This window comes from Tribolium castaneum, chromosome 4, assembly GCF_031307605.1.
Source record: "Tribolium castaneum strain GA2 chromosome 4, icTriCast1.1, whole genome shotgun sequence".
Taxonomy (NCBI): Eukaryota; Metazoa; Arthropoda; class Insecta; order Coleoptera; family Tenebrionidae; genus Tribolium; species Tribolium castaneum.
The window spans coordinates 5,388,595-5,403,938 of NC_087397.1; the positions used below are offsets into that span (position 1 = coordinate 5,388,595).

Sequence of the window (15,344 nt, forward strand, 5' to 3'; positions counted from 1 at the left end):
TCGGTACGGTCCCGAATATTTAGGTAACAGCTTCCGACTTTTGCCCTCGTTTGAAGCTCGCGTGGTGCGTACCAACACGAGATCACCTGCATTAAATCTCTTTGGGGCACAGCGTCGCTTGTCATAACGCTCTTTTTGCTTCTGCTGTTCCTTTTCGACACGCTGAGCAACGTCTGCTCGTGTCCGTGGCAAATCACCATCATGAACACCCTCTGTCACCACGTTGGTGAGGATTGAGTCATTAGCATGTCGAGGTGTATACCCCAACAACAATTCGTATGGACTTTTGCCCGTAGTCGAATTCGGCGTAGAATTAATACCCCAACTAATTCTACTCACAAAGTCATCCCATTTCTCTTCTTCTCTCGAGCTAGCAGCAAGCTGAGATAAAATCGTACGATTCAATCGCTCCACCTGGCCGTTAGCCCGTGGTGTAGCAGTCGCGGTTAGTACTAATTTAACGTTTAAATCGGTACAATGTGTCTTAAACTTTTTGCTAGAAAAACAAGCCCCACGATCGGCTATTATACGTTTAGGTACACCAAACATTCCTGTAAGAGAAGCTAAAAATGATAAAACAGGGCCCACCTTAGTATTAGGCACGGCCCTGAGAAAGACAAATTTAGTAAATGCATCGATAATAGCTAAAAGATAAGAATTATGTGATTTGCTCTTTACAAATGGTCCCAAATGATCCATGTGCAATGTGTCCAATGGTTGCGAATTCTTAGGTATGGGATTCAAAAATCCTGGCTGCTTTCCTCCGGCTTCCTTATTGTAGAGACACTCCAAGCAGCTAGAAATATATTTATGAACATACCTCCGCATTGAAGGAAACCAATAAGATTTCGACACAGATGCCAAAGTTTTCTCATTCGATAAATGGCCAATTCCATCGTGGTGTGCTAATAAAATCTGGCGTCTTACCGCTTTTGGTACGACCCATTTTAATCCTGACTCAGTCTGTTTGAATACTCGACCATCTTTTAGTTTATACTCTTTGTGAATGGCACGCTCTTCAGCGTTCGTCGGTGATTTTTCCAATATTTCCTTCAACAATGCGCATCTCGCATCCTTCATTTGAACAGCTAAAATCCAATCATCATCGTTAACATTAATATGCAAGACTTCCACTGAAGGCTCCGAAGGATCTAATACCGGATTTCTACTCAAAGCGTCAACGTGACTCATTTTACTGCCAGGTCTGTATTCTACAGTAAAGTCGAACTCAGAAGTCAACAACCACCATCTCCCAATTCGTGGAATCAAATCTCTCTTGGTAAGGGTTGTTCGTAAAGCATTACAGTCACCGCTAGCGTTTCTAGCTCGTACGAGTGGTACCTTTGTTCCTCTTTGGTCGTCTGTCGGCTGAAAAACATAACTGGACGCAAAGATCCATCACCTTGTCGTTGCAACAGAATGCCACCAATTCCAACTTTAGAAGCGTCAGTGTGTAACTCCGTTTCAGCTTCCGCGTCGTAAATTGCAAGAACTGGTCTGCTCGTCAAGATGTCTTTTAAAGTCTGAAAAGCCCGTTCTTGTACTTCTTCCAAAACAAATGCACTGCCTTTCTTTAGGAGACTCGTCAAACTGTTTGCTATTGTTGCGTAATCTTTCACGTACTTTCGAAAGTACCCACACAAACCTAAGAATTGCCTAAGTTTGTGTACGTCTGTTGGTTTGGGAAAGGCTGTCACCGCTTTGATTTTTGTCTCGCCTGGCTTAATGCCTTCCGCACTGATCTCATGCCCTAAATACTCTATTTGACTTCCAAAGAAGCAATATTTACTCAGCTTTAGAGTCAATCCGAACTGTCGAAGCAATTGAAACACCGTTTGTAAATTGTTAAGACCTGTTTCAAAGTCTTTGGAAGGTATCAGAAGATCATCTATGTAACAAAAAGCGGTCTGAAACCGTAATGGACCCAACACCTTATTCATAGCTCGCTGAAACACTGCCGGAGCGTTAGCTAGACCAAAAGGCATGCGGACAAACTCGTAATGCCCATCAGGCGTAACAAATGCTGTCTTTGGAATCGATTCGGTGGCCATTGGGATCTGATAGTACCCACTCGCGAGATCTAGTGTGGTGAAAAACTTTGCACCGTTTAGTTTATCCAAATGTTCGTCTACTCGTGGTAACGGAAAGCGATCTTTGATTGTTTTCGAATTTAATTGCCGATAGTCAACACACATACGGTATTGCCCATCTTTCTTCCGCACCAACAGTATGGGACTCGAATATGGCGAGTCTGATTCTCGTATGACTCCGCTACCTAACAAGTCATTTACTATATCTCGAACAATTCTTCTTTCGTGATACGATAACCGATAAGGACGATAAATTACAGGTTTATCATCAGTCAAAGTTAGCTTCATTTCTGCCGCAGTTGTGGCACCTATTTCCACTACATTTCGTGCAAAACAATCTCGAAATTCGTTAACGAGTTGTAACAATTGCTCGAACTGAGCCGGGTCTAGATTCTTATTGACTTGTGTAAGAAGTTCCCACCGTTGAAAACTCTTTACCTCAATCTTCCCCATAGAAAAGACACTCACCGTCGTAGCTGTCCTTTCCTGCTCGCAAGGCTCAGCTCTCGCAACGATTTGCGCCTTTCGATAGACCAGATCTTGGTGCGATAGATTGCGAACGGTCACTAGGCCTCCATCACATGTGACACACCGATGAACAACGTGTTCGAACCCTGGTCTCGGACGTTGACACCCTTCAACGTAATAAGCTCCTTTCCACCCATCGTCTTTTGCCTTGATTCGTATGCAACCAATGGATTGAGGAGGGATCACTGTTTCCTCTTCCGCCCAAAGTGCAACTTTTCGTGTCGGAAGTTGGCCTAGAAATGCTTGGATCGATTCGTTGTTTCCGTCAACTACTCTCACAGCTTCCTCATTTGCTATAATCGTATTAGCACCCGCATTCAGGAAGGTCTGTCCCACTATGACAGGCACACGTTGTGCACTGTCTTCGACGATCAAAGCTTTTACGTTTGCCTTGACAAGATCCACTTCTAGCTCTACTTCGACTCCCCCATGCACTTTGGTGATTCCCTGGCCATAACCACGAATCAAATGTAAACTTGGCTGCCACATCAGTCCCAATTCTCCAGCAACACTTTGCTTGACAAGGACCGGTTCAGCTCCTGAGTCAATGTAAGCTCGCGTCGGCTTACCATTGACCTTAATGTCTATGTAATAATTCTTATTATTACTTGCGTCAGCTACACTTGTCGTTAGTGCCTGCTTAGACATGTTTTCTTTTACTACGTTACCACGTTGGCACTCAGCATCCACATGTCCAATGCGACCACATTTCTTGCACTCAATTTTTGGTTTCGGGCACTTTGTCGCAACATGTCCTCGATTACGACAATTGTAACACCGAACTGACGAATACAGTTTTTGTGCTTCGACTCGACTTGGAAGGAACCTCCTCCTTTCCCGAGGCGCCTGCTTTGCGAGCGTATCCCGCTTGTCACCTTCGGATCTCAGAGTCGACAAATACTCAGCGTACAAGCTTTCGGGTGTAACGTAACGCCCTGCTCTAGCCCCATTTCTGAGAGTCACGTCAGTGATTCCATCAATAAGACAGGAGACTGCATTCGTTCCTGTTATGTCACAAGCCTGCAACAGATTTAATTTCCCAAAATAATATTGTGCCCAGGTTTCCCCATCTTCCTTCACCCTATTCACTAGCTTACGAAGTGTGGAAGCATAATCGTGGTGATCGGGGAAGGTGGCTTGTAACAAACGTTTCCATTCATCCCAGCTCCGGTCGTATGCTGAGGGATCGAGATTGTCGTACCACTCCTTGGCCAACCCCTTGAGTCGACTTATCATGCCGTAAATCGTTGTACGTTCGTCCCAACCGTTCACGAGAGCCAACTGGTCAATTTTATGCAACCACTTAGTGGTACTAAAATTGGGGTTTCCTGGAGCGAATTCAGGAATCAGGTCACTTTTAATGCCAACTTGTCCTGATGTGTGCTCAAAATTGCGGTTTAGCAAACGTCGATTCAAGTTTTCCACAAGTTGCTCAAGTCTCGCGATTCTAGCGGACTCGGCCGAAACTGGGGGTGAATTTACTGTAGTGGAGACCCCAGGCGCGGACCTTTTCGGCCGTGGCTCATCGTCACTTGAGTCCGAGTCGTCCGAGTCCACATTTCCTCGGTACCTGTGACGCCCCATTGCGAAAATCTCACCAGAAAACTTTTCGCGCCTTTTGAGCCACACCCAAATGAAAATTGACAGCGTGTGGTTGCGTAACTCCTAGAACTCGTCAGAAATCAGAAAAACCAGATAAATTCGGCTAGCACCCGATTGATTTGTTCGATTTCAAGTAGTAAAACACAATTTTGTTACGAATGAAACTTTACAGATTCCCAAAACTTCAATTTTTGGCCCTTGCCTTGGCGACCCACAAATTCCTCACAAAATCACCACAATTCACCACTCTCTATCGGAAACGATTATTTGAGCAATATCCTACCGCTGCTCTGTAAATGAAACTCGGAATTCACCCAAAAACTAATTTATTAGCAAATTAGATTCAACAACGACATTGACACTTCCACAGTGTCCTTCCAACTAACTAGGCGTTGCCCGTACGCGCCTCACGCGTCATCATTTCCCGCCAACTTCACCAACAGCGCCCCCTTCACTTAACAAATGATAATCTCAAAGCGTATATCGAAGAAGAAAAATAAAGCTTTCCCGCTGTGTTTTCAGGTGGAAATTCAAGAAATAACACAGATAAATCAGCCTGAAGTTTTTGCCGTCGCGGCAAAAATAATTTGTTTTTATTCGGGCTAACTTCATAGCCACGTAATGGATTTTAGAACAGAGGAGAAAAATTAGCTAATTTATTTCGTTTTTCCGGAAAATATCACAAATGAAGTCGGTTTGAGTCATATCAATCAATCCCTCAGGAACAGGCGGCCACTTTCCTAATCCATTAATAATGCAAAAAGTTCATGAAAGAACCAATCCCTGATTCAAATTAAGAAAGTTGGAAGAAGGAGCTACAAACGTTTTGTGATTCACCAAAGTTTGCTTTACGTGTAGATTTTGCGCTATAAATAAATAATATTTAGGGGTAAACCGTTCCCACGAATAAAACATGCTCGGTCTAAATTCTAATCTCAAAACTTGTTCCGGGAAAAAGGAAAAGCGACGCTTGCGAACTTACATACGGAAATTTCACACTAAATTTTCGCGAGCGTGTTTAACCGAGAAAAGTTTTTCTCTAAGCAGACTTTAATTAAAAATTTTCTAAAACAACTAGTTTATTGAGAATGCATTATGCAATTAAGCGGCTCTGGGTTATTCAGAATTGTCCACAACTCGTTATGAATTCTCTCAGGGTATCGACTTTATGAACTTTGTAATGAGTTTCACAAAGTGGTCAAAGCTGCAAAGACTTGTATCAACAAATACTGGAAATGAGATAAATGGTAAAAACACTGTATTTTTCTTCCTGCAACTTTGTCAGGTCGATTTTTGCCATCATCTCCCTGATTACAGTTGACGGCACTTTTACGACTTATCAATCAACATTGCAGAGCATGTGTTTTATGGCCCAATCAAGTCAAATTTAATCCAAACATAACCCTTGTATCTTTCGTTAGGAAATATCTGTCATATCAATAATCCGTATCAAATTTTTTGCAGCGATGCCTCCCAATTCCTAAACACATGTCGAAATCGAAGCAATATATTGTCGCCAACAGCTTGGCTTTATGAGGAGAGCAGTTGAGGTAATAAAAGTTTATAGATAGGCAATGCGTAGAGAGAACATCTCCAAAAGACAAGTCTATTATCCGAGGGGATTTTGCCTGTGTTTGACACGATGTTAACGTTTTTAGCCTAGATAATGGCGCTCTGATAGGATTTGACTGTTTATAGACACATTTATAATAATTAAATCCTGACAGGGACGTTTGTACCTACCAGGTTATTGTTATCTTCCTGTTTACGTCCTAATAGAGAGGGTCGTCAAAAGTGGCTCATAACCCTTCAGTAATTAACTTACGAGCGGTGAAATTAAATCAAAATGAGCAAAAAAGTAATTTTTTATCGAAATATTTTGGTTCGGAAGCAGTGGGAGAAATTTATGTCAAAATGTGAATAATTCACGTGGAAATATAATGTTATTTCGGTCACAAGCGACTTTTTGGGAAATAATATTTCGCGAGCATCCTTCCGCTCGCACATATATTTCGCCGAAATTTTCATAATTTGGGTAAAAACCACATGATAACAACAGCATGTGAAAATCTGGCTGTTTTGTGCGAATATCGATTTTCCCCCTTCATGCGCACTAATTTCCGGCTGTTTTCTCACAGCTTTAATGAAAAATAAAAATTATAATCTTGTTGGCGAATCATAAGGGTAGTTTCAAGGCGAGTTTTAGCCTGTTTTTGAAAATTACGCGCGAGTAACTTTCAGTTTAATACAATATCCCATCAAGTGAGGAAAATTAGTTTCATAAAGTTTCAGCGAAATTTACATATTGATTGTGTAGAAGAAAAAACCGAGAGGAACACTTGACCATTAATTTACAAAATTAGTTGGACCACTAATGAAACTGCGGAAATTATGTTACCAACCAGAACTAACGATATTCTAAAACCCTGTTCAGTCTGCTAGTCATGCTCCAATTATGCGCAATTAACAATATTGCTCTTTGCCATTACCGATACTATTGGTTATAATTACCCAACTTTAGAACTGCTTACTTTAACATGCACCACCGCAAATAAACTTGCCTTAAACTCGAGATGAAAATCATTCAAATAAAGGGAACATTCAATTCCCATCTTTTACTATCCATGATTCTATGGATGGATCGTAAAATTGTTAACTCAGCAGTCTTGACTCGCATGTGGCTCGTAAAAGCAAATATTTTTAAATTTTATTTTTTTCTTAAGATTGTAGACCAACAACGAGATATTTACGACCAAATAAACTGAGGTTATATTTATGAAACTGAGCTTATGAAGGGATTAAAACCGATAATGTCTTTATAAACAAACTCGAAAAATTTATCCGGCGCATCCACCATTTTTAAAACCAAATAATTAAAACTCCCTAATTTTGTACCACACTAGGTATGTTTACTAAGTAAAAAATTTAATTTGTTAAATATGTTTTTGTGACAAAGCAAAATTAATTGCCCGGCGCATCCACCATTTTTAAACTAAATAACTAAAAATTCCTAATTTTGTACTTTAAACACTATAAAATACAAGTAAGTAGTGATTCGTTTGTATGTTTACTAGGAGAAAAAGCTAATTTGCTAATGCGGTTTGTTATTATTTTTGGTTAAAATTTATGAAGTTGGTTGAGTTCTGCGGTGGCACTCCTGTATTGCCTGCGTATAAATTACGTCGTTCGACGTAATCTTCGCGGAAGTCTGGGTATATTTCATGAATAAATAGCAGCAGCTGAAGACTTCTTGGAGGTGTATAGGGAGCGGCGATATTTCAGAGCGCGGTGCTTAAATCCTTTTAGGTGTCTGAAGGCATTGCTAATTTATTTGGTTTATTTGTGAAGGCGACTTTTATGATAAGCCCTTGACGTTCGTTAACCGTTGCGATAAAATGCGCGTTCTATCGTCACAAATTGCACAATGTTACATGTGAGAAGGGAAGTGTTTGCTTAATATTCGTGAGCCACAAGCAACACCTGCCTCCTCTTGTTTAGGGGTCTCAGTTTTATATTCAGGACCGTTCCGGGTGTTTTTACATTTTATGTTCGCTCTTATTAAAATGTAGATTTTCTTCTGAATATGTAATGAGTACACACATGCTTCAATTACAAAGAACAGATTTTAGACAAGTTGACTAACTTTGCGGAATAATTTATTAACTCGACGGTTATACAAAAGACTTCACTTAACACTCAACTTCATGGAAAAGTTCGCACTGCTATAAAACGGCAATAGTGCGCCGGAACTGCCCTCCAGATACAAATTACTACAAATTTGATAAAAAAATTCAGAGAGGAAAACTCGGAGATAAAGTTAAACGAATTGACAGGGTTTAACTTCGTTCACTTAAATGTTTTAAGCTAACTAAACTTTCATTAATTATTATTCTCAACGTGAACATTTTAACGACTTAGTGAAGACGTGACCTAATTGCTTTGGTCTCAAAATTTTTCAAAGAGAGGCGACTAATTGATGATTTTTAGGTGACTTTAACGAGGGATTTTGTTGAACCGCACCCAGGAAAACAAAGTAATAAACAGAAAGTTCATGTAAAGTTTAATGTGGGGCTTTAAATCAGACTTTCGCCATAAATTTAAGCAATAAAAGCTTTTTTCACCTTATATTAAAGCGATTTCTCTTAAACCATTAACTTTATATTGGCGGTTAGTGCAACATAAAAGTTAACCCAATTGAAATATTTCAAAGTGGAGTAGTTTTGTTCAAATTTTAGGCCGGGCTGGACCTTTGCCACTTTGATAATTAATCTTTGAACTCGGACAAACAGAGCCGTACAAAGGCCTGTGCATGGTTTTAGGCAATCCAATTAGCACCGGACTGAGATTTTTGTAGCCAATGATCGGCGAAACTTGCAAGTTCGTCGCGCTTAATTTCCCGTGTCTCTATTTACAAACTGAACAATCTTAAGCTGAAAATCAAATTATTCCGAGAATAGTGGAAGAATGTCGTCGGTAATGAAACAACGGAAGTGCCACCTCAACTTATCCAACTTTCTTAATATGGAAATTGTTTTGTTGGAGCTGTAATTCTGTCATAGTTTAGCGCATTATTTTATGTGCAACATCCAATTATGCGATAAAGACGTCTCGGAGAATTTACTTCGATTAAAATTACGTTTTACGACAGATTGTAAATTAGTGATGCCGGCTAAAGAATCGTGAACTTTGTCTTCGAATCGTACAATAAATCTGCTGTTACAACGAGAAATAAAACAACAGATGGTTTTAAGTACAATTGCTTTTTTAAATTAAATTCAAGCTAAAACGTGACTGCCTTGCCAGTGTTTAGCAAGGGTACGATTCGGGGAAATGGGCCAAACACATTTAGCGATTTTTTTCGAACTTTACCTAGATTTTTAGAGGCGAGTTTATCGTCCTGTATCTCTTTTGCATTTTGTAGATAGTCACAAAATTGCTTGCATTTGGGTTGAACGTGTTTTCTCGGTTGTTCTTTTAGAGAGCTGCCTTGTATTGGAATTAAGATGTAAGTGCAGGCTTTGCATACCAAAGTATACACCCGCTATTAACGTGTTTAATGGAAATATAATATTGTGTTTTTGATTATTTCGCAAATTGCATTTGCTTTTATATTAATTGACATGTTTTAAATAAGTAAAATTCAACAAATGTGTTTGCAACTGGATGCAAACAATTATGTGTTTTACTTTTGATTGTATTCGAAATTGTAGTGTTTGCTGTTAACAAATGTATAACATAAAATAAATGCGATAAAATTTTAATAAAGTTTCAAACAGTCGCGTGAATTATAAATGTGCAGCAAAACGGCAAGAAAAATGGTCTGGCAGTTACTCAGGGCAGGAATCAGGAGATAGAGTTGAAACAATTTCGCTCAATCTCTTGGGATGTTATATATTTACCTGGTTCAACGATGCACTGTTGTATTTATCTTAGCCATCGTTTATCGAAATAAAACAATGTTCCTGGCTGTGAAATTTCTGTCTATACATCAAGCTTAACCTTAACACAAATCAAGATTTAGGGCCTTAATCAGTTTGACAATATTTTAGGTCACTGGTGAATGTAATCCTCATGTGGAAACACTCCAAAGTTTAATCCTTGTTTGCATAAGTTGGCGAACGAAAGAAAAACACAAGATAATTTCCTCAAGTCGCTATATTTCCTTTTATCTTTATTAAGTTTGTTGAAAAAGCCAACAGTAAGACAAGGCTGGTATCGAAGATTAAATACGGAAAAGTTAGCAGCAGTTTGCTTTTCCATGTCCTGGAGTCTGAATTATTCACACGCGTTTGTGGTCCCAGAAGAACGTCCCAAAATTTCGCCAAGTCAGGATAAATCGCCGCTTTTTAATCGGCGGAGAAAAATTATTTCGGGGACTGTTTGCAAGTCTAACTGTGGAATAACAGTGGATGACGTACTAAATAATGGTAGGTCGACATTTGGTGATGGTAAACATTCCCGTGCATTAAATTTTCATGAGAAGTTTCTGCGGCAGACGCATAATATGCACTAAATGCGATTTTCGACTGCATTGCGGATGACTTTTGTCCCAGACAAAAGAAATTTGCGATTCAAACGTTGCAAATGGAAATTAATGCCGCCGAAATGTACAAATACGGCATAAAGTATGGTTACTTGCTTCCATATTGGAGCAGCGGTGATTTATTTCGTGCGAAAATTTTCCAACAGAGGCATGTTTCAGGCTGACGTGATCGTTATTAAAATAATTCTTGAGGGACTCGGTCCTGCATAAACTAAATTAGTTAAGGTACACTAAATTTGCTCCGTGATCCAATATCCCAGTCTTGCAGTAACAATTCGCATGGAAGTTGCAAACAAATAAGTTTCAACTTGTTTGATAAATAAACACACTCGTGAAAGGAACGACGTTGGATCGCAATTTGAACAAAAGTTTTATTCATTTCGCCAAATGAGATTTCGCACCTGATTATTTCTTTTGTTGGAGCAGGAGAATTTAATTTTTTACATTTCAGCGGGAGCAAAATATGCACTTGGAATTTCGTGTTGACGTTATCAAATTACTTGTTAGTTCCGAGGAATTGAGAAAAGTTATTTCAAGTTAATTTACGATTGTTTCAGCTCGTTATGAATGGCATTTTTCGCGCTTTCTTTTCTTAACTTATCTCGTATATTACTGAAATTATGTAGTTTCCAACTCATTGAATAATAGATAAGGTATTGATTGATCACGCTAGACGGAAAATTTCTTATCGAATGCACACGCTCTTCACATAATGACCTTTCAGGATTTTAATCCTTTAAAGGACGACGTTTGAGGCCGTTTACTTTTATGCTCCATCCCAAAACTATTTATTTCATTATAACGCCAAATCATGTCAAGCCTCATTTGTTGTTGTATTTATTTTATTACGGTATAAACTACTAATAAAAGAGCAGATACTTCCTCAATGGAAAAATTGACCAGTAATAAATGGAGTAGTTAGGATTTGCTTTAGGTCGAAAACCAATCGTGCGAGATAAAGACACAATGAATTTGTATTGCAACGCTAGTATGGGATAAGAAATGGCCTCCTCGAAGGGAATATCCACCATAACTTACGGAGCGAAAGTGATTTAATAGCTACACATTCTCCGAACAAATGTTTGCGTTTCTTTACTTCCGTATGAAGTTAATCTCGCCAGCAGCCTTCAGCATTTACCATATTCCTGTAGAAGCTCAATTTATGTATTCGTTTTGCAATAATATGCAAAATTTTACGCGCGTTTGAATCAAATACAAAATAATTCCGAGATGTTGTTTTAGTTTTTTTTCAATTGACTACTTAATTTTAGTAAAAAAATCGTTGAAAATTTTTGAAATCTGGAAGAAATGCTCTAAAAGCGCGGCAGTTGCCTTGTTTGGGCCAATTTGTGCGTCTTGGTAAATTTGTTTGCAATGGGGTGGTTTCGAGTCGGCGTATCGTTAAATGTTGATTTATTAATGTGGGTTTAAGTGTAGCGTGAGTCCTTTGAAGAGAGTCGTCGTAAGAAGTCCCCAGTTAATGATATGAGAGAGAAGTGGGGGAGGTTTTGATAATGAGAAAGCGTTTCCTTTTGGGAGAAAACGATCCGCGAAACAAAGAAACGGATGCGTCCGAGCTGTTGTAAAATCATCGTTCGGTTTTGGTTTTTTGATGAAAAATCTGAAAGTGAGCGCTCGAGGCGCGCTGAAAATTGGGAACTAAGAAGTAGCTCCGTCTATAAATGGAAGTTAACAGGCTCGCGAAACTTAGATACGAAATAAAAAGCGATATTATACATCGCCTTTGGCTGTAATTTCCTGCAGAATGCCGGATGTGAGGCAGAAATAAGGTTGCTCTTTGTAACTCGCTAAATGAAGTCCGACCGCTGAATTCCAGATAATTTTCCAGGAACTGTAGACACTACGCTTCATTCACGGCAAAAGACGATTTTTCATACAATGTTAATTTGGGCTCATTTCCTATGCTCACAGACCTGCGCACGTTTTAATTATTCGCTTCCTTTCGATCGCTTTGATAAAAGGATTATTACAGAGACGGACTTCTACTGGAAGCTTTTTGTCACCGGCGCGACACTAGCCGATAAAAGCTTTTTTGTCAACTGGTTACTTTTACCAAAGTTAAATTTGTCAAGGGACAAAAGTGAAATCTATCCACCTCCCGAGCCAATTTACTAATGGATCAAAAAACCCAAATTTGCCTGGAGTTAAACATCATCTTGCATACGATTTAATTAATATTATTAGAATTCGCACTTGGCAAAGCGTATCATTCTCAATTATGCTTTTAGTGGATTAATGCAAATAATGCAACGTTATTGTAGCGTAGTTTTGCAGTTACTAAACTTTATTCATACGTTTGGTTTTGAATACATATAACTAATAGTTGATTACATTTACGTGTTTGTTTGAATAAGCTGTAACTAACATGGGTCTGTTTGTTTGGTTTAGCAAAGCACTAAATACGCTTTGAACGAAAAAACCCAAGTTTGTGATAGAATTTGACTGGTAAAATATAAACCCGGGCTTTTTGCGCCTAATACATAATGCATCTCCTTCGAATTTGTAGTGTTTGGATAAATAATTTTCGGTTTGTGATTCACAATTGGATTGTTTGGTTTGTCGTCTGAATTTTGCCTCCGGGGAACACCTTTTCCTTTCCTCAACCCGAAACATTACCTAAAAAACGTTATCTCCACGTAAAACTCGCGATATCTTTGTTAGGCCGTAATATGAGTCGTAAAATTTACGATCGTCGAGGAGTTTATTTGGGAGATAGCAGTAAATATCAGGAATGTGTCGCAGGCCAACAAGGATAACAAAACGGCGGAAGGACGCACCGTAAGGAAGCACTCGTCACCTGCTTGATGGAGCGCCTCCTTGGGTAATGAAATCTGTTGTTTGCTTCCGAGACGTGTTTATAACTTGCTATTTTCATAAAGGCGGGCCGGATATTGTTAATAAGGGACAGGTGAGTCGAACGGCCGGAAGTTGCTCTGCAATCCCTCTTGATACAATGGAGTGGCGAAACTTGTACATCAGCAAATTGGTGCAAAGGAACGACTCATTCATAACCCGGCGTCCTCGATACATCCAGGACCTGCTCCAAGATGACGCACGATCGTAATTTATGGCGAGTCAATAACGACCCACTCGTCCTTATTTTTAGACACACTCGGTAAATATTTAAATTGAGCGAAATTATTATTGATGAACGACTAGAGACTTATCTATCAATATTTAATACTTTCGAGAAATTGCAGAAAACTGCATCATAGATCCATCAATTCTAGACTAAACGATCATGTAGTGGTTGAAAATTCCTTGGAACTTTTTTCGTTTGATGGATTTTATTACTTCATGCAGGGAATCTAAAAATTGTGAGAGAACTTAAGGTTTTTATAATATTACGAATGTAATGTGAAAGGTTCTTATTTTAGATTTTTTGTCCTTTAGAGCAAATGATTTTTGGATAAGTACGAGTATCAACTCATTTGACCCCTCCTTTGATTTCAACAAATGTAGTGTACATATTAGGACAGGTTTTATATATTTTTCTAAAATTATGTTATTATTATTTCGATTTTAACGTAAATCTAATTTTCAGATTTTTAAACATTGTCTATTTAAAAAAATTGTGAACAGAATCCTGACTTAGCTAACGTATTATTGTTAAAATTAAGTTTAAATTAAATACAAAGTCTGCATTTGTGTAAGTTGTTGCGAAAATCCAATATTCCGGCTTCATCCTACTGTGTATTTTCTGCTGCATAAAACTAAGTGACTTTGTGCTACAAAATAAAATCTTTTCTCTCTAATATAATTTTGAAAGTAGAAAAGCGTATTATCCTAGTTTCCGATAGAATTTAGCGATCTTTTATTCCGTAAATCGGGCAGTTTCGAGCCAAAATTTCTCAACAGCCTTATCTCTCGCAACAAACAATTTAAATATTTCACGCCTTATTAATTACACGTTTGTTGTTTTGGCAGAGAGGCAAAAAGCGCGTTTATTAATGTAATGTAATTCAAATATTTGCGAGCGTAAATTATTGTCGAAATGCAGATTCGTGATACGAACGGGACGTTAAAATCCGTTTATCCAGTTTATTTTCTTTAAGGATCCTTTCGCGTTTATCCTTTTCCCGATATCAGTCGGGATGGATCCTTAGCGCAATGAGTGTGGAATTTGCGACACCAGATCTGTAATATTTATGCGATTGCAGTGAGAGTCCGTCGGCGTTTGGCGAAAGGCCAAATAATCATTGCGGAAATCGAAAATCCTGAGTTATTTCGCAAGGGGCGAAGAATAGCCGTTGCGTTTTATCGAACACTCACTCATATTCTGTCTTTCGACCGGAAAAGCAATTACCGGAAGCTCGATTTCGTCGGATTATTACACGAGATAACGGCGCAAAAACAGGTGCTAGGAAAGCTCCCAATTCGCGATTCTTCTCCTGTTTACTGACCCAAATATTAAACTATTTTGCAAAGTTCATTAACGGCGACCTTGTTTCCTCCATTGTGTCATTAATCACGAGTGAAATTAAATGCAGAACTCGGTTGAAACAAAATTAATAATCTTGTTAATGTCTCGGGGAATAAAATATTGACTCAGGGGGACCACACTTGATAAAATAAAGGAGCAGATCGGGAGACAATGGAGATACGTGATAACTGCTATACCAATATGTCGATAATGTCACTATATCACTTTAGTTCGAAATGTTTACATTGGAAATTGAAGAACAAAATTTCTTTATGTCTCCTGGTGTCTTGGAAATTGAAATTGCAAACACAGATAATGCGGTGTTTGTTCAATAAAATGTAACAACGATTTGAACAGGCGCAGAACATTGGTTTTTATTGAAACGTTGTTTAGGCAAAAATCCAGTAAAATTTTACTGCACTGTGCAGGTGTTTTAAAATCTTTCACACAATTGTGCCAAGAGTTTTCAATAAATCAATGATTTGAGAGAAATTGCCACACAAACAGGATGTCTTTTCTTTGTAACTCTTTGTTTACATTATTGGGGTGAAGTTCGTAAAGATAAGTTTCTCGTATAAAGCTACGGTAAACCCCAAAAGAAAAACATTTCGGGTTTAAACAGCAGATAAGGCACCAC

At 38.7% G+C, this 15,344-nt stretch overlaps 2 protein-coding genes across 3 annotated transcripts in view; both read right to left on the reverse strand.

Moving 5' to 3' along the window:
* dpr8 (defective proboscis extension response 8) overlaps nt 1-15,344 on the reverse strand; it is a 38,863-nt gene that overhangs the window by 7,552 nt on the left and 15,967 nt on the right. The gene's annotated exons all lie outside the window — the stretch shown is intronic.
* Nucleotides 1,266-4,359, reverse strand: LOC135265264 (uncharacterized). Its single transcript, XM_064356179.1, has 2 exons — nt 2,559-4,359; nt 1,266-1,523 (listed from the first exon to the last, which is right to left on the reverse strand). Exons 1-2 carry the CDS (start codon nt 4,200-4,202, stop codon nt 1,266-1,268), a joined length of 1,902 nt encoding a protein of 633 aa, XP_064212249.1. The 5' UTR covers nt 4,203-4,359.